Below are 19,088 nucleotides of genomic sequence, written 5' to 3' on the forward strand. Positions count from 1 at the left end.
TTAGTATTGTTAGCTCAACAATAGCCTCTAGCCTTTTTTAACCGATATTAGAGTAAAAACAAATGGTCCTGTGGCGTTTTAGGGGTACAAGAAATAACTTCTGGGTTGCTCGTTTACTGGCTTATGATATTTACAAAAGACTGCTGCGTTTCGACGGTGTCGAATCACAATTGTCCTGCGCTGCAGCGCTGACTCAGCACAGGCTCAGAAACCCTGCAGACTCTTGTGATGTAAACAGGGTCCGAAATTAAATTTTTTACTCACCGGCCAAGTTGGCCGGTAGATGATGAAAATCTACCGGCCAAGCATATTTTTTACCGGCCAAAATTCTAAATGATTTAGATCTACCTAAAGCATGTTATTCTATATTATGTTGATTCCAAACAGAGTGACAAAATAATTAAAACATCAATTAACAAGAAAAACAACTCGTCTGTCATTTTTACTATTTATTTATTTATTTTTAGAGATGGTTTTTATGAACTCTTTCACTGAAATCTAGTCAGACTCCTTGTTTTCTCTGTCCATGAAGTCTGGCCTCCTGCTTCTGACGCCGTCTTTGTGCCAAAGCATTACAGCCTCATTTGGGTCCTAGTCCTTGATCTCTGGAGAACACAGCTGCACCATGAGAATATCTGAAAGTGTGTCAGGGCTAGGGTTGTCACGGTAACCGGTGTAGCAGTAAGTTGACAATAATAATAACCGTCTTGTTTTTAAAATATATATTATCTCGGTGGATTACCGTGGCTGCGGTGTAGGCGCGATGACCCTTACCAGCCACCGTATCATCTGCTGAAGTTGCCGGCGGCACAGGCGCACTTTGTTGTTTACAACCAAAACTTTCTTTAAGCTAAAGCTGAAATAATGGCAGGAGGAGACGGCAGCACTCGGGACATTTATTATCCCTCAAAGAAGACAAAGTCGGAAGTACGGGCATTTTTTTGGACATTTGAAGAATGCCGAGGGACAGTTGTCTGTGAAAGGCAGCAACGCTACGTGGCCATCATAATGTAGCCATTGTCTCACGACTCCGCCACCTCCAGTTCGCCACTTTTCACAAAATCTTCTGGTTGCCACTGGTCCTGGTGGTTTTTCTTCCAGTTCCACGAGTTTTCCTTTGGAAGGCTGGCTGACTCCAGTTAAAAACCGCCACATTTCACCGCTAGTTTTAACACGAAGCTAACCGCTAACTTGATAAACTGATTGAATGGGATAGGTGGGAAAAACGTTGGATGCGGCGCTCACGTTTCGCGTACGTTTGTGTACGTTGCATGCAGGCGGGAGGAGTATTAGAAATCCATGGAAGATGACTGATAAACATAACTAATTTGGTGCAAACATTTACTCGCCAGGTGGCAGATAGAGCTCAAAAATTTACTCGCCAAATGGAGCAATTTGCTCGCGAGTGGCGAGCGTTAATTTCGGACCCTGGATGTAAACAAAGACTACGTCCCTCTTTAGCTTTTTTGGAAGAAGAAAAACGGACAACCCCCGAGCCAGCTGTTGGCATCAGCTGTTGGAAGATTATCAGCAATCTTCAGTGTTTGATGGACTCCAGACTGCCTAGAAAACACATTTCATCCTTCTTAGTTTGATAGACAGCAGTTGCTCGTGTCTTTAACACACACCTGTATGCTCTGGGCATAGCACTTCCATTTTGGCTTAATTTTGTTTAAATCAGTAACAACATGGTGCCATCTGTCGTGTGTTGTTGGATACTTTGGGCTTGATTTGAATGGTTTAAAACCTGATAAAGACCTGATCGCTTTATATCCTGGACTATGAAATTAAAACAGGGTGTTCTTGTTTTAAAATCTCTAAGTTAGCATTCTTACACTGGAGGGGCTTCCTCGTCTCCCCTCTGCCCCTGCCGCTCCAGCTCCTGGTAGACTCTGAGGATGCTGGAGCGAGACTGGTGATTCTCACCAATCACCAAAAGCCAGTTTTTATCAGTTAAGGAGGATCGCCACAGTTAAGCATCTGCTCTCAAGTCATGACTTTGAGACGGTGATTCACGCGTTTATTACATCACGCCTTGACTATTGCAACGCACTGTACCTTGGTCTTCCTCAGTCTCACCTGTCCCGTCTTCAAATGGTGCAAAATGCAGCAGCACGCCTATTGACGGGTTCAAGAAAGAGGGAGCACATCATCCCAACTTTAGCTTTGCTGCACTGTGGTTGCCTGTGGGTTTTAGGTCCAGTACAAGGTTCTTTTATTGGCTTTTAAAGCCGTACATGGCCTTGCTCCGCAGCATCTGTGTGAACTTTTAGTTACTCACTCCCCGTCTCGGTCACTGAGGTCAGCCGACCAGTTTCTCCTGGAGGTGCCGAGAACAAAGAGAAAGCTCAGGGGTGATGGAGCTTTCTCAGTAGCAGCTCCAAGGTTGTGGAATGCACTCCCAATCCAGATTAGGATGGTTTCATCACTGTCGGGTTTTAAATCCCTTTTAAAGACTCATCTGTTTTTGCCTTTAATTCAGTTTGAGAATGCATTTTAGTAGCCTTTATGTCAGTTTGATATGTCTGTTTTTATCATGTTTTTACTTTGTGATGAACTTTTTATCTTGTTTTTAGAATTTTTAAGGAACTTCTGTTCTTTTTGGCTTGTTAAGGACTTTGGTCAGCTTTTATGCTGTTGTAAAGTGCTTTATACATAAAGTTGACTTGACCTGACAGTCAAAAAATGCCGTAGGTACCTCATATTTAACTACTTTCACACACACACACACACACACACACACACACACACACACACACACACACACACACACACACACACACACAGGGCAGATAATCAATCAAATGCTGCCACCTACTGGAGACTTTATGAGCCTTCTAGAAGCACTTTACTTGAACCCATCTAGAAGATTATCCACTGACTTGTCTTTCCAGAGGTGCTGCTCCAGTAGCCGACCACATCTTCTGTACTTGCCAGCAGGTGATCTATGAGCTGAGAGCACACAGCATATGTCATTATTCCCTCAATTCATTTTAATTTTAGTTCTAACGGACACAAAATCAAGATTAAAGGTTATGCCGCCATATAATGTTCTTTTATTTGAGTTTATTTTAGGGTTTTTTTTTTGTTTAGTTTTACTTATCCAACATATTATATCATTTAAGAATCACGCTCATGTAGATCAGAGACTCCACCCAGTGATCCCTCACCCTGCTGTGGACCTCCTCGCTGACAGTAGGAAGAGCTCTCCTCTTCCTCTTCACATCCAGCAGCTCTACCAGAGGCTTCGTGGTCATTCCCTGGAAGGTCAGCCAAAAGTTGAATTAACAACTTAAGAAGACAGCTTGTGTCAGAAATCACTTTCCCCACCTGCACAAAGACAGTAAAGAGAATGACTGCAATGGTAGTGGTGATAAATAGTCTTTTCTTTGGGAAGTCGCCAATCAGGAAGACCAGGGAGACGCAGATTGCCCCTCTCAGTCCACCGTAGGCAATGATGAACCGGTCTCTGATGGTTACGGCATTTCTGCGAAGCTTGTTCACCACAGCAGTGAGCAGGAGAACTCCTTAAAGGAAGTGATAACGTGTGAATTAGTTATCTTATATCCATGAAAAGCCGGTCTGTTACGGCTGGTACCTTTTTTGCCCTGCGAAGGGGGAGATCTGTGGCCCCAGTTCCCAGGGCAAAAACGTTCCAGCCGTGACAGCACCAGCCGTATAACGCCGTATGAAGCGTGCGTTTTAAGTACCGGTGGCCCTCCAGACAAGGCAGAGCAGCAACGTAGAGCAGCCAAAGGGCCAGCTCCACATATGGACTTCCTGTATGGTGGACACCCCCAGGAAGATAAAGATCAGCGTTTCACTCACACTGCTCCACATCTTCAGGAAGTATTGGATGCTGGTGTTGCTGCGCTGCGACGCGTTAGCGTCCACATCCTGTTTCATGGCTACAGCACAGGTCACGATGCTGCAGAATGGGAGGAAACAAACAGTAAAACTTCCAAACCAGCTCAGCGTTACAGGAAGTGGGATGATGCTCAGCAGCACTCACGCAGTGATGCCAGAGAGGTGGAGCATCTCTGACGTCAGGTATGACAGGTAGGAATAAAGAAAGACAAAAAAGGGGAGCAATGACTTGAGCTCTGGAGGTGAAACGTGAGGTGATGGCTGCCACCAGACCAAAGAACAAACCTGCAAAGAGCCCTCCAAGGCCCACCACCCTGCAGCCTCCCAGCAACACATCCAGCCCTGTCACGGATGGTAGCTGCAGGAAGGACTCAACGAGCTTATACAGCACCTGATAGCAAGGGAAGCAGTTTCATTATCAGACAACTGCTCTTACCACTGTGGCTGCATCATTGAGCAGAGACTCTCCAAAGACCAAGACTTGCAGCTGCTCGCTGACATGCATCTCTTGGAAACCGGAGAGCACAGGATCGACGGCGGCAATCAAAGAGCCAAACAGCAGGCAGTGAAGCAAAGAGGCATCTCCTAGAGAGCTTGGAGCCAGCAGGCAAACGCCATGCAGGGACACGCCGACGCCCAGCACGTTCCACAGGGTCCCCAGCAAAGCATACCTGGAAATGTGCCACACAATGGGCTTTGTAAGCACTTCAATGGTCCTGATTCGGGATGTCAACTCATACAACTACAATGGAATTCTCACGTTGTCATTTGAAAGACGAGTCATTCGTTGAGTTGAAACTGTTCACCGACCAGAGAATAGTGCCAAGGTTTTCAAAGAACAGCCTCCCGGGCAGGAAGTACCCTGCATCTAAAAGGATTGGTGGTAGCAGGAAGAGGAAGAAGGCCTCAGCACTCAAGAGTAGGGGGAGCTGAGTGGCGGACCCCATAAATCACCCCTCCAACAAGCAAACCCACCATGATGAGGACGCAGCTCTGTGGGACGACTGCAGGGACCCGACCGGACCAGTGGAAACCTGAGGGGATGAGAGTCAGAGGGGGTCTTTTGTACACTGTAGGTAAATATCCCATAGGTAACCCCTACATACCCTGTGGGTACCAGGCTGTATTTAGGGGTACAGGCTTAGCGAGCTTGGCTAGGGAGGCCAGCATGATCCACAGCACAATCTCAAATGGAGCTTGGACGTGGTGGTAGTCCACGCTGAAGACCTTCAGAACCATGGGCAGATCCGTAAACACACCACCCCTGCTGCTATTGAGGCCCAGCAAGGGGGCCAGACCTACCCTTTCCCCAGGTAGTTCCTCAGGAGGTTTCAGGGCCCAACAGCCCAGCAGACACCCCAAAAGATCCAGGAAAGTCCACCTGGCCGCCATCCTGTAACCACGAAGGGACAACAGCCGACAGGCCAACAGGGAGGACAGGGCGGGTAGCTGAGAGAGAGAGATGGGTGACAGCACACGAACGCTAGCAAAACGGGCCGAGCAGAAAACACTCAGCTGCTAATGTGCACAGGAATCTCCGAGCTAGCACTGACACCCATCCAACTGTACAGAGCTCAGCTGGGCTGACAAGCACCGGCGTTGAAAACTTCGCTTTTATTCACAGAAATTTACAAAGTCTTTAAAAATTCACAGAGAGAGAACGTTTATTGTCAAACTCTAAAAGTAAAAAAATGAAGTTATTTATTTCATTAAACAAACAGTTTTTCCTTCCACCCAAAATCTTATGGAGAGCTCTCATTTCAGAATATTTATGCTCAGACCGGTAAAGCATAGAGTTACAGTTACACACACACACACACACACACACACACACACACACACACACACACACACACTTCTGATGGTTTGAGCTCTAGGTCTAATTAAAACATGCTGATAAATCTTCACCTGGCAACACAAGTTAGAATTGTTCTCTAGAGTCGTCGTCATCTTCCTCCGCTTATCCGGGTCCGGGTCGCGGGGGCAGCATCCCAACTAGGGAGCTCCAGACCGTCCTCTCCCCGGCCACCTCCACCAGCTCCTCCGGCAGGACCCCAAGGCGTTCCCGGACCATATTGGAGATGTAACCTCTCCAACGTGTCCTGGGTCGACCCGGGGGCCTCCTGCCGGCAGGACATGCCCAAAACACCTCCCCGGGGAGGCGTCCAGGAGGCATCCTGACCAGATGCCCAAACCACCTCAACTGGCTCCTTTCGATCCGGAGGAGCAGCGGTTCTACTCCGAGTCCCTCCCGAATGTCCGAGCTCCTCACCCTGTCTCTAAGGCTGAGCCCGGCCACCCTACGGAGGAAACTCATTTCGGCCGCTTGTATCCGCGATCTCGTTCTTTCGGTCATTACCCAAAGCTCATGACCATAGGTGAGGATTGGGACGTAGATCGACCGGTAAATCGAGAGCCTGGCTTTCTGGCTCAGCTCCCTCTTCACCACGACAGATCGGCTCAGCGTCCGCATCACTGCAGACGCCGAACCAATCCGCCTGTCGATCTCCCGATCCCTCCTACCCTCACTCGTGAACAAGACCGCGAGATACTTAAACTCCTCCACTTGAGGTAGGACTTTGAAATAGAATAGAATAGAATAGAATATTAGTAACAATACTCAAATTTAGGTAAATTAGCAACCCAAAATTATCTTAAGGTGTGAGCCTGTGTGGGAGTTGAAGGGCCTGGAGACTTGCCGAAGCTCCCTGTGACCCTGATGAAGAAGCGTGAAGAGGTTCAGCTAACAGATGGATGGATAGAATGAAAACATATGTTTATGTGAGTTAGACTGATATATCGGGCCGATGTTTGTCCTTAGTAAAGCTGATTTAAAGTTAGGCGTGTCCTCGGGCAGTCCTGGTGCTGTTGCAGGTATTCCTTTAAATGTATTTTTGCATTCATTAATAAGATCTGCATAATAAATACGCCAAATTAACTTTCTTTAGGTGTCTGACTCGAACACAGAGAAGTGCACAAAGTTAAGATTTAACGTTTAGTTCAATTCAGAGTAAAAAAAACTGATTCAGCTGCAGAAATGTTGTAATTTGTGCTGATGTTGTTAACAGTTTAAGATGAAAATAAGATGGGAAAAGTCTAGATATCAGATATGGAGGTCAGCCCATACCAACCAGCAGTACTTCTAAAATCATCTAAACTATTTAAAAGTCCCAAACTGGTTTGTTCGGTCTCTGCTTGGTCAGGTCATAGAAACACCAATATCGGTCATCCTCCAGTCTCACGTCTTCCAGGTTTTTTTTAACAAAATTTGGAAAATGATGTGGAAAGAAAGAAAGAAAGAAAGAAAGAAAGAAAGAAAGAAAGAATAAATTCCTCTTCTGTGTCTCTGCATTTAATTGGCAGATTAAAATCCCTTGAATTAGCTATTTACCTGCCGTAGCACTGACAGGGACACGTTACAAAGCCTGATTCGACTGACAGCTCTAATCCGTTAATTACCCAGAAACCTCGGTGAATATCTGTTTTCCACCCTTTTGCCCACATGAGCAAACGCCCTCAGCTCCCAACGTGTCGGTGGAGCCCCCACCCCTACGAACCTGCTCGTGAGGATTCGTGCTTCATGGGTTTTAATCTAGCACAAACAGACACATCATGAACACTTTTGTCCTGTCACACGCTGGCTTGGATTCCTGGACGTTAACAGTCATGCAAACAAGACTTCTTGTTGGAGGATCAGCGTCTTTATCCACTGTTTGAGGCTCAGGTTGTAAATCCAAACTTCTATCCATCCAAACGTTCCTCTTCTGCTTACCCGAGGTCAGGTCTCAAACGTCACAGTTCCAGGGTCGAGCCCAGATGGCCGCACTTCCCAGAAACAACCTCCATCTCCTCCTGGGGTGAATCCCATGGTTTTTCCAGGCCAGAGAGAAAGCATACATCATGCAGGTGTTATTTGGTCTTTTACCAGCCTCCTCCCAGTGGAACATACCTCTCCCAAGATGATGATGGAGCACCTCATCTGATCTCTATAGGCTGAGCTCAGCTGCCCTAGAGAGGACGCTCACTTCAGTCGCCTGTTAAGATTTAAACACCATACTCCTAAGGTAGTTAGAAATTAAAAAACTAGATTTTATGGCTCCGACAATTGTTGTAAAACACACTCCCGTCCACCTCTACCAGTGCCACTGATACCTCCCCTGTTCCAGACTCTGGCTATTTCATGACTTCAGATGTAAAGAAGCAGGGTAACAATAATAAAAAATAAAGCTTTAACTGTTTTGATGCTTTCTGCACACACACTGCTACATAATCTAGCTTTTGACTTCAGTAAGTGGCTCAGAAAAGAAGCCTGTGACAGCAAGAAGCATACACTTAGTGTTGAACTTGGTTTAATCTTCACCAGGTGAGTAAAATACACTTAAATGGCTGCCAGGTAAAAATCATAGTGGTGCAGTTTCAGAATCAAACACCAGATGGCGTATGGAAGCAGCTCATGTTGAGGTTAATAAACCAGATTGATACAGTGAACTGCTTTATTATTGTCACAGTCGGGTCTTTAAGTGGGTGGGTGCACTTTTAAAGACTGAGTTTGTGACCTTGGGTCTCCCTGCAGCTGAGGGTGCTCTAAGTCTGAAATCCTCAACACCGGGGAGCTGAAGATGGATGAGGAGACTACTGGGACGCTCAGATAGATGTCCCAGCTATTCCCTTCTGAGTCTTTCTCCAGACTGGTTTCCAGTGAGTACAGTGCCTGTGACTGGTGGCTGGGCTGCGGTGGTGGCACCAGGCCGTGCAGAAGGCTGTTCCCCAGATGAGAGTTGCATCGAGCCAGGTTGTCAGTCAGGTGCTGCATGTACACCTCCTCCAGCTTCTTCTCCAGGAGCCTGTTCAGCACGGAGTTGGACATGGGCTCCAAACCCAAACCGGGCAGATCCAAGCTGATGTTCTCTCTGTCCCCCATCACCAGATAACCCTGGTCTGGGGTGGATGAAATCAAATCGCCGTGTTGGTTTTGTTGGGCTTCCGGATGAGGACTCAGTTCAGGGTCAGGACGCTGAAGGTTTTCTGAGCCTCTGGGTGGGTTGTGTGGAATGAGGCCTGAATCAACCACCTGCAGGTCTGGGTATTGTTCCAAAAGGCTGCAGTCATCCACACAGACGGGCTGGAGGGCAGTTGCAGGTGAACACCCAGGGATTAGAAGGCCTGGGACCCGAGGAAGCACTCTCGGGTGCGGGCCATGATGGCAGCCTTGAACATCTTGGTTAAACCCTAATTACAGAAAATAATTGGGATTATTCAAACATTTTATTGTAATCAGTTACTTTAAAGAACAGATTCACTGAGAAACATTTTTACTTATTGTTTTTGAAAATGATCGGTCACTCTGAAGTTTACATGCAGGCTGAACATGAACGCAGTCTTCTACCCCGATTTCCTTAGCTTCCGATAGAAAATAAACAGAAAAATACTCGGTTCAGAAAATTCTGACAGATCTACGTCACAATGCCACTTAACTTTCATAGATTCACTCATCTTGACTCACGACATTAAAGGCTGTTATTGGTTTAGCGACCAGGAAACAGCAGAGCACGTCAGCTAGTAGAAGCTAACTGTTAGCATTAGCAGCTCCACCACACAGAAGAACTCCTTCAGGCTTGTGTTATTTGTGGGGATAAAACATCAATGTTTTCAAAGCAAACAGAGTTTGAGGTAGAGTTCTGTTCCTGTTAACCAATCAGAGGCCAGAAGACAACAAATCCTGTCGTTTTCTGACACTTTCCCCTCTGGCTGAGTTCTACGTCCTCAAACAGGCGCACCAGAGAACAACTTACAAGGCATCCATTCCTAATAGAGACCACTGCATTAAAGGTATTGGCCAGAGGCAAAATTCCTTTGAACGGCACATGTAAAGCAGTATGAAAACCTCAGATGAAAAAGGTTTTTGGATTTTCACAGCTGGAATTTTAAGAAAATCTTATGTTTCTGACTGGAGAGGGAAAAGCAGAAACTAGCTTCCGGTCTAGGCCCTGGGCTGCTGGTGACGTTTCACAAGGAGATATGTTTCTGTGTTAGCGTTATAGCAGAGAACAATGTGTCATCAGTCAGATGTAGCTTCTGAAGCCTCTGCTAATCGGTCAGATTTGTTTTTTCTCTGGGATACGGCAACGAGGACGGTATTGGATTACCGGAGAAGCTCAACCGAACTCCGACCCCGCTAGCTGGATGTCACTTTCAGAGGTGCAGACATGTTCGATTCAGAAGACACGCGACTTGGTCTGCACATCGAGGAAGATTCTGTTCATCTTCAGAACCAAAATTGGTTTGTTTACTTTTATATTTTACTCTTCATTTCTGTCGCCACCGGGGAGCTCTAAGTTTACGAGTTCTCATCTGGTCTTAGCTCCATCATGTGTCCCAATATTATAATTCAGTAATCTACAGATAAATAAAATAATGTGCTGCCAGTTTTACCGCTGTGTGTATATATTTATATAACTCCGGAAAATATTTAACTGAGAATTTACCAGAATAAATCTTCCTGATGCTGGAGTAACTCCTTAGTTTGACTATTTGTTTACACTACTCCAGGATGGCACGGAGGTTCTACCGATTCAACGAGGATCATTGTTGAATTATGAGGATCATCTTTTAGATTTAATCTCTGTGTGTGTGTGTGTGTGTGTGTGTGTGTGTGTGTGTGTGTGTGTGTGTGTGTGTGTGTGTGTGTGTGTGTGTGTGGTAGCTTTCCCAAATGACTTGTTTTTTTCCTTACCGGAGCTAACACGGTTAGCAATGTTGCTAACGGGACTCGTCTGGAGTCTACAAGTAGCGGTGCAGTTCCAGATGGATTTATAGACATAGGTTAATATTTTAGATCAGACCCATGTTAGTTAAAAATGTATGTAGGACACGGACATATGGCTCAGACCTTTTGCTGCAGCTGTAAACCCAATTTTCCGTAATAAGAGCACAAAAGTTAACAAAATACAGTCATTCACAATACTAACAACAGCAGCTACCTTGTTTTACGTGTTTACGGAGTGACGTGTGTGATGAGAATTAAAAAGAGAGATCATATCTCTCCTGTCTTAGCTTCCCTACATTGGCTACATGTTAAATTCAGAATAGATTTTAAGATCCTTCTTCTCACATATAAAGCTCTTAATAATCAAGCTCCATCATACATCAGTGATCTGATTGTTCCATACGTTCCTAACCGAGCACTTCGCTCTCAGACAGCAGGTTTACTGGTGGTTCCCAGAATGTCTAAAATTAGGATATCTTTTAGTTATCGGGCTCCTCTCCTGTGGAACCAGCTCCCAGCCTTAGTCCGTGAGGCAGACACCTTGTCTACTTTTAAGACTAGGCTTAAAATGGGCACCAGCATTCGGGATGAGGCTGAGAAATCCCCCTGCCAAATGCCGTTGAATGTGCTCACTCCCAAGGCCCTAAGTGTGTGTTTGTGTGGAATGTCGTTGGTGGAAGTGTTTAAGGTGCAAACAAAACTGGGGTCAGGTTGCCACAGGAATGCGGAAATGGGGTCCATACCCGCATTCCCTGACTTGTCCACCCCCCAAGGTCCTATGTGCATGTTTGTGTAATGATGTGAGGGAGCAGGAGGAGAGAAATGTTTGGGGATGGGGAGGAATGGCTGGTTGGGCTTAGCCCTCCAGGGAGCCAGCTCCCCCACTGGCCCCAATAGGCACCTCTGTTGTCAAATTGCCACCCAGAGCATGGAGACCCCAGCCCATCCTGCCAGGGCCCAAAGCAGCAGCATCACAGAGCCTCGCAGAGTCCGAGGGCAGCAACCCAGCCCCACGCCTGCAGAATATCTACGCCCATCCCTGCATTTGCACAACTTCCAGATTATAAAAGACATAGGACATCCAGGTAAGGTTGGGTCCTCCCCCTCCTGGACTTCCCCCTGGACTGCTGCATGTTCCTGCCTTCTCCCCGGCAGCATACATGTCAGGACCCGACCCCCAACGCCCCGCTCAGATCCCCCCATGGGGGCGGCCACCCCACACCCTGAACCCCCAGGACCCCACCCAGACCCGCCCAGGGGCAATTCAGCTGCTGGGCAGTGAGTGACCCATGGCCACCGCCAAGACCTCCAAGGGGCCCCACTCACAACCGCCAGCAGAAAGGGTCGAACTCTGGGAGCGGGTAATGGTTGTACCCCATGTGCAGCAGTACCGGGACCAGAGTGAATAGGGTGTGTATGGGGTGCATGAGTGGGTGTCCGGCGTGCATTTTTGTAAGTATTTGGTTGTATGTGCATGTGTGAGCATGAGGGAGGGAGTGTGTGACTGTGTTTGTGTATGACTGTATATGTCAGGTGGGGCTTTTGACTCCTCCCTTCTCCTGGGACTTCTTTTGATGATATACATCTTCGTCTCCCCTCCCCCTGCCACACCTGGTGTGGAGTGCGGTGCCTTAGTCTGCCTAAGTGTTTGTGGCTCCCGGGTCAGGGAGTTTAAGATTTTTGGCGTCTGCCTGACCAATCCCGGTGGCTGCCTGGTGGGGTCTGGGTCGCTGGGCTCTGCTGGGTCCCCGGCGGGGGTGGTCGCCCCTGGGTCCCGGGTCGCTAGGTCCCGGGCTCGGCCGGCTAGGGGGTGGGAGGCTGCGAGTAGGCCTGTGGGCTTGCCACCGATATCTACCGGGACTCTGCCGGCTGCTGGTTGTGGCCCCACGGGGGGATCCTCTGCGCCTCTCGAGGGGGGCAGGGTCTTTTCTGGTTGCAGTCTCCCTGGGGTTCCTGTGCTCTGGGGCAGCTCCTGGATCTCTGGGACTTGGAGCTCCCTCCTGTCATGGTCGGCATCTGCGTCTTCCCTCATTTGTCTCCTTGTGTTCTCCATCCCTCTCTAGGTTCTCCTTTTGTGTCTCCTAGCGCCCTCATGTGTCCCTGTCTGCGTCTTCCTCATGTGTCTCATGGTGTTCCCCATTTTTCCCCAGATCTTCAGCCCTCTACGTTTCCCTCCCCAGATATCCCCCCCCCCCCCCAGTTCCTGTACTCCCGTGGCCCCCTTTAGTCACGCCCCTGTAGTTTTTCTTTCTGTAGTGTTTTTCTTTTAGTTTCAGCTTTCCCCCCCCTACCCCCCCCCCCCCCTAAGAATATTAAGTTTTCTGCCCTTCTGGTCTTTAGGTTTTTCTCTTAGGTCATTTTCCTTTAGAGCTGTTCAAATTATTAGTCTCTCTAGTGTGTTTTTCCCATCGGTGTTTGAGGTTTTTTGCCCCCCTTAGATTATTAAGTTATGTTTCCTGCTCTTCATGTCTTTAGGTTTTATTCTTAGGTCATGTTAGTTTTCCTCCCTGATTAGTAACTCAGTTCACCTGGTCTCTCTCCCCACACACCTGCAGGTCATCTCCCTCTCATCCTCCCCAGTGTAAAAACCCTGTCTGTGTCTCAATGTTTTGTCGGTCCATTGTTTGGTGTCAGTGTTGTTTTGTTCCTCGTCTCTAGGTTTTGTGCTCTAAGTGAGCTTTTGTCTCCAGGGTTTCAGGATATTGGTTTTTGGCTTCCTGCTCTTTTGGAATTTTTTTGTTCTACTTCCTAATAAAGGAATGTTTTCATTTACATCCACTCCTGCCTTGTGTTGTTCTGGGTGTCTGCATTTGGGGTCCAAATTCCCCCCCCCCCCCCCCCCCCCCCGACTCGCAGCGTGACACCTCCGTCTCCTGCACATCTTTATGGGGCGGATCTGTGGCCCCTCACACTCTCTATCGGACGCTCCTATAGAGAAACCTTACATAAACAAGCGCGTGCACACACACAGGTGCTGACATAAGTATGGACTTGGGCACATTCAACACAGGTCTTAAAACTATGGTGGGCACTTAATGCACTGTGATTTATTATCCTGTGATTGTTCAGTTAAACAATTTGGTTTATATATTTCTTCATCAAGTTGACGCGGTGATAACTGGATCTTGTTATATTGTTGTTGTGTCCCATTTTTTTTCTTCTCTCTTTATGCAGGTCTAGAAGCAGGCTCTTGTTCATTATTGTTTATTTTTGTGTAAACCCCCCCCCCCCCCCCCCCCCCCCACACACACACACACCTTTTGTCTCTTCCTTTCTCTTTCACCTCTGACTCCGTGTCTGGTCGGAATTAAAAAGCATTCAAAAACAATAACAATAAAGTTTTAAGTATCAGGCGTGACATTCTGTAAGGCTTGTCACCAACATTCAGACATCAATTCTGTTTGCCTCACAGCCAGACAGGACATGGGGGGGGAAAAAAAGAATAGGCTTAAAACATTTTTATTTGATAGGGCCTATGGTTAAAATCTGATGTTAGCCTAAATCTGGACAAGTGGGGGAGTAGAGGGAGGTGGAGTGTACAGTCGGTAAAGACGGCTCTCCCTTGCCCTGCCTCCAACATGCCTACATCTAAATAGGATAGATTATCCAGAGTTATCTCTGTAGTTATGCTGCTATAGGCTTAGACTGCTGGAGGACACACTGACAACTTTTCACACTCTACTACTTTCTTCTACAATCTGCTCTTTATTTGTATTATTTCCTGCTATTTCAGTAACTTTATTTTCTCTCAAGTGTTTTTCTCCCCAGAAGAAGCTACAATGATGTTATGCTGAGCTGTGGTGGCCTCATGGAGGGGGCCATCAACTAGCACACTGCTGCTAACCACTTAAACATTCTCCTTCTCCTGATAATAACTTTTTGCTTTCCTTGACGTTGGATGTGCTACTACTAGTTTACCTGTTTAATTATAGAACCACTAGGATAAATACAATAAAGTTTATCTCTCACCAAATAGAATATTTACTAAGACATCATAATGTAACCATAGACACATTACTTGGTGTGTGCGTGCGTGCGTGCGTGTGTGTGTGTGTGTCTGCTCTGTCTTCTCCATCCCCAGTGAGTTGTGGAGGATGGCTGCTTGTACTGAGCCAGGATTCTCTGGAGGTTTCTTTCTGTTAAAAGGGAGTTTTCCTCTCCACTGTCGCTGCATGCTTGCTTAGTATGAGGATTGCTGTATAGTCACTGACACTAGTCAGTGACTTGATGCAATTTGCTGGGTTCCTTATATAGGAAACATTTCACTGATTGGCTTGATGAACTGACCTTGAGACGACTCGTCGTGATTTGGCGCTACATAAATAAAATTGAATTGAATTGAATTGAAACACAGTTATTCACTCTCTCGAGGAGAGGATTTAGATTTTCTGTAATGATTTATGACAAAAGTCCTTAACAAAATTTTAATAAACTGAACATGGTTCATATTTATATAGATGGTAAAGTGTAGTCATACTGCATTTCTACAATTTTAATGGCAAGTCTGGTCAATACCTTTAAAAAATCAGTTAAGTTGACCTTTAACATTTTTGTTTCTATCCAACTTTGAATCTTTTCCTTTGACTTGTCATCAATGGGTTAAATCGACTGTTTTGGGTTTAGATCTGATCTAACACCAGCAACCTGAGATCACAACCCTTACCATCATCTGTTTTTAAATGAAGAACACATCTAACAGACCCATGGTCTCCCTGGTTTAACGTGCTGCTCTAGGTGGATCTGACACTCGACAACAACAGATGGTGACAACAGATCTGACCAAACAGGAAGCATTTGCATCAAAGTAAACAAAAAGAAAACATGGCAACACAAGTCCAGAGCAGACAGTTTTAGTTTTCTGCACTTGTGAACGGTGTAAGGTCATGAGATGGTTTACCTTCTTCAGCGGAGATCGTGTGTGGTTCGGTGCAGTTTGGGTCAGGGACAGTGCCGGGCGGGTCGGAACACAGGCCACCTTTCTGCCTTCTCTTCTGTTTGGAAGTGACAGCAAACTTTCTCTCCTCCCGGTAACACAACAGCCTAAGAAATCCCTCGGCCAACATGACACCAGGAGTGTCTTCTTCGTTTTCTGCCCTTTTTTGATTCTTGTGAATAACAAGATAACTTCTTATTAGTAATCGCTGATGCACCATTTGATTGCAAGAACAGGGCCGAGTTCCTTGTTTCACTTCTGTAAATAAGAATTAGTCCCCCACCTCCACTTCCTTTATCTGACAGCAGCAGAAACACAAACTGTCTTCGTTTCACTTTGATTTTAAAATAAAAGGCAGACGTGGAAAATATCTAATTGGCCAGCAACTCAGTACATTTAGATGTGGTGAAGAAATCCTGATGAAGTTTAACATTAAACGAAAAATTTTTAAGGGACTTTGAACAAGGCGTGGTTGTTGGTAGCAGCTAGGCTGGTCTCAGTATTTCTGCAAACGGTGGTTCAAATCTCAGCTGCTGCCTTAATGTATGGAGTTCTCCTTATACATGCACGTGTTTTCTTCCGGTACTCGGGTCTCCTCCCACAGACAAAGAAACATGCATATTAGGTAGATTGGAGGCTAAACTGTCACTAGGGGTGAGTATGTGACTATTCGCTTGTCTCAGTGTACCGATGTGAAGAACTAGACATGTCCAGGGGGTCTCCTACCTCTCGCCCAATGACAAATAAAGATAGACTCCCATTGCCCCATGAGCTTGGTTCCTACCAAGGTCTACAGAACAGCATCTCTGAACCACAACATGTAGAACCTTGAAAAAGGTGGACTCCAGCAGCAGAAGACCCCACCAGATGTCCCTCCTGTAAGCTAAACAGAAAACCGAGGCTACACTTTCCACAGGATCACCATAACTGGACCAGAAGAGACTGGAAAAGCCTTTTCTGGTCCAAAGAGTCTGGATTTCAGTTACAATGTTCAGATGGTCGAGTCAGAATCTGGTGTCACCAACATGAAAGCATGGATCCAATCTGCCTTGTAATGCTTCAGCACGGTGGTGGGGGTGTAATGGTATGTGGGAGATGTTCTTGGCCCACTCTGGACCCCTGATGGGCCAGTTAGACTGGGGTCAGTTCAGTCTGAGCCAGGTGGGGTAAATGCATTAACATCGGCTTTCTCCGTGCAGAGCTGACCATTTATTCCAACCCAGCTTTCCTGCGGTCTGTTTCGTGTTGAGCGTGTCAAACTCACCTGTGGACCGAATGGCCAGATGAAGTGATGCCACTCTCACTCCAACCTACTAGTGGGAACCTCAGAGTGGTGTGGGTAGAATCAGCCAGCAGCACTTTCTTGCATGCGTGATTCAATGACAATCTGGATGCAGTGGTGCAAACATATTTGACTTCAGCTCGGACCGGCAGCAGCGGCTGCAGCAGCACGAGGACTGATCGTCTCCTGTGAGTGCATTTGGATGGAAGAGGATCCCACAACACCACCACTGCTCAGTGAGAAGAGTAGGGAGTTGTGAGATTCATGTCAGTCTACAAAAGCATCACTGCTCATGTCCACTTTTGTTAGCGTAACGTGGCATTCAGAAAGGACACAATCTCTGTGCCTCTTTAGTGGACCTGCCCACATGCTCGGCCATCCGCGTTCCTAAGAAGGGTGTGTAAGCATAACCTGGCCACATGGGGCGGCCCAAGTCGAGCTGGACAAAGTTTAAGTGGGACCATTAGTCCCACCTGGGGCTGGTTTCATCACCAGAGCCTACCGGAGTATTGCTGCTGACCACGTCTGTCCCTGTATGACCACATAGACCATCTTCTGATGGATACATCTATTCACACACACATTCACATGCTGGTGATGATGAGCTTCCATGTAGCCACAGCTGCCCTAGGGCACACTAACAGGTGAGGCTTCTGAGCACAGGCGCCACTGGTCTGTCACGATGTAAGCCAGGAGGAGGTTAGGACCCAAGATGCAGAACCAGGATGACACAACGCAGTAGTAGGAAACGTAAAATCCTTTATTAGGAATAATTGTCCAAAAGTAAAGTCCAAAAAGGGCAGGTAGCCAAAAACCTAAATCCAAAAATCCTAATGCGCAAACCTTGAGACCAAGAGGCGAAGAGCTCCTTTAAAGAGCAAAACCTAGAGACATCCAAATACCTAGAGACCAGAGACCAGGAGAGGAAAACGAGACAGCGCTGACACAAACAATGGACCGACAACATATTGAGACGCAGACAGGGTTATGAACACAGGGAAACAATCAGGGAAACAGGTGACAGGTGTGTGGGGAGTGAGATCAGAAGGGATCTGGTGAGACTAGTTAACTAAGGCCTAGTCCACACGTAGCCGGGTTTTTTAAAAAACGAATATCCGCCCCTCCAAAAACTTGCACCCACACCACCTCGTTTTAAAAAAAAACTCTGTCCACACGTACCCGGATAAATACGTTGTTAAGGACATGCCAGACCTGTAGGCGGCAGTACTTCCTCCGTTCTTAACCTCGTCCTTCGTCTGTGGTCTTCCGCAAGGAGCACTAATTCCGCTTGCAAGAACAAACAAGCAGAAAGCGCTTGGACAATTGATGAAGCGAGCGCAGCTCTGAGGGCATCCATGCTGTCGGCTAGTGTAAACACAGGTCGCACACGTGATGTCAGCATTTTTTGTCGCGGAAAGTGACGTTGCGGACCTTAAAACTCCGGTTTTGTCTGTCCACACGCAGACACCCAAAACGGAGAAAACGCTGATCTTCACTTTGGCCGGAGTTTTTAAAAAGATCCGTTTTCGTGTGAAAAAACTCCGTTTTCGTGTGGATGACAGGCCAAAACGTAGAAAAATATCTACGTTTTGGCTGATCCCCGGCTACGTGTGGACAGGGCCTAAGTGGGGAAAACTGACTAGGTAAAATTAATCTACAGAGAACGAAAGATAAGTGACCTCCTAAACCTGAAAACTAGACACCAGAAGAAAAACACTAACAGGGATGGGATGACTAAATCTGAAATCGCTAAGGGGAACCTGAGGGAGCTGGAGACCTAAAGGGAACACATGAGGGGGACACAGGACGCAGAACATGACATGGTCTAGCCGACCACCACCAGCAATAAAGAAGGGTTAGGTGGATTGCCCAAGGACACAACAGCAGAATTCTCCACCAGGAGCCAGAATTGAACCTGCAACCTTCCAATTACTGGGCAACCCGCCCTACCTCCTGCGCTACTGCAAACAGGAAATGGCAATGTTTCTCAGCATGAGTGTTTGTTGCCTTGGTCTTTTAAAGTAAAGCAAAAATAAACTTTATTTTTGCATTCATATGTTTTCAATCATCTGAAAAAGCTGCATTTTCATTATTTATGTAGCACGGGTTCAAACTGTTGAACAGATCAGGTGCTAACTGTGTCTGACTTCTGTGTGTTTTTGTGATTTTTACATATAAAAAAATGATTTTCTTTTCTCCAAACCTATCCAGACATGGATATGAATAAAACTAAATCGCAC

At 46.6% G+C, this 19,088-nt stretch overlaps 2 protein-coding genes and 1 pseudogene across 2 annotated transcripts in view; all 3 read right to left on the reverse strand.

Annotated features, from left to right (window-relative positions):
* The window catches only part of LOC107397113 (transmembrane protein 182), a 30,720-nt gene extending 27,819 nt beyond the window's left edge, over positions 1 to 2,901 (reverse strand). Inside the window, exon 1 of the mRNA XM_054738367.2 lies at positions 2,883 to 2,901. The gene's annotated coding sequence lies outside the window, so the exon portion shown is untranslated. The remainder of the gene's footprint in view (positions 1 to 2,882) is intronic.
* Positions 109 to 5,259, reverse strand: LOC107372316 (sodium/hydrogen exchanger 2-like; annotated as a pseudogene).
* A 2,622-nt stretch (positions 5,260 to 7,881) lies between these two features.
* si:dkey-237j10.2 (uncharacterized) lies at positions 7,882 to 19,047 on the reverse strand. Its single transcript, XM_015941963.3, has 2 exons — positions 15,531 to 19,047; positions 7,882 to 9,096 (listed from the first exon to the last, which is right to left on the reverse strand). The coding sequence occupies exons 1-2, from the start codon at positions 15,784 to 15,786 to the stop codon at positions 8,384 to 8,386; spliced, it is 969 nt and encodes a 322-aa protein (XP_015797449.3). The 5' UTR covers positions 15,787 to 19,047; the 3' UTR covers positions 7,882 to 8,383.
* Between the last annotated feature and the right edge of the window lie 41 nt (positions 19,048 to 19,088).

Source organism: Nothobranchius furzeri, chromosome 1 (genome assembly GCF_043380555.1).
Source record: "Nothobranchius furzeri strain GRZ-AD chromosome 1, NfurGRZ-RIMD1, whole genome shotgun sequence".
NCBI lineage: Eukaryota > Metazoa > Chordata > Actinopteri > Cyprinodontiformes > Nothobranchiidae > Nothobranchius > Nothobranchius furzeri.

Coding starts and splice junctions, on each gene's coding strand:
- si:dkey-237j10.2 (XM_015941963.3), bottom strand. CDS start 15,786: ATGGTGCATCAGCGATTACTAATAAGAAGTTATCTTGTTATTCACAAG. Junction 9,097..15,530: donor CACGATCTCCGCTGAAGAAG/GTAAACCATCTC, acceptor TTCTGTAATTAG/GGTTTAACCAAGATGTTCAA.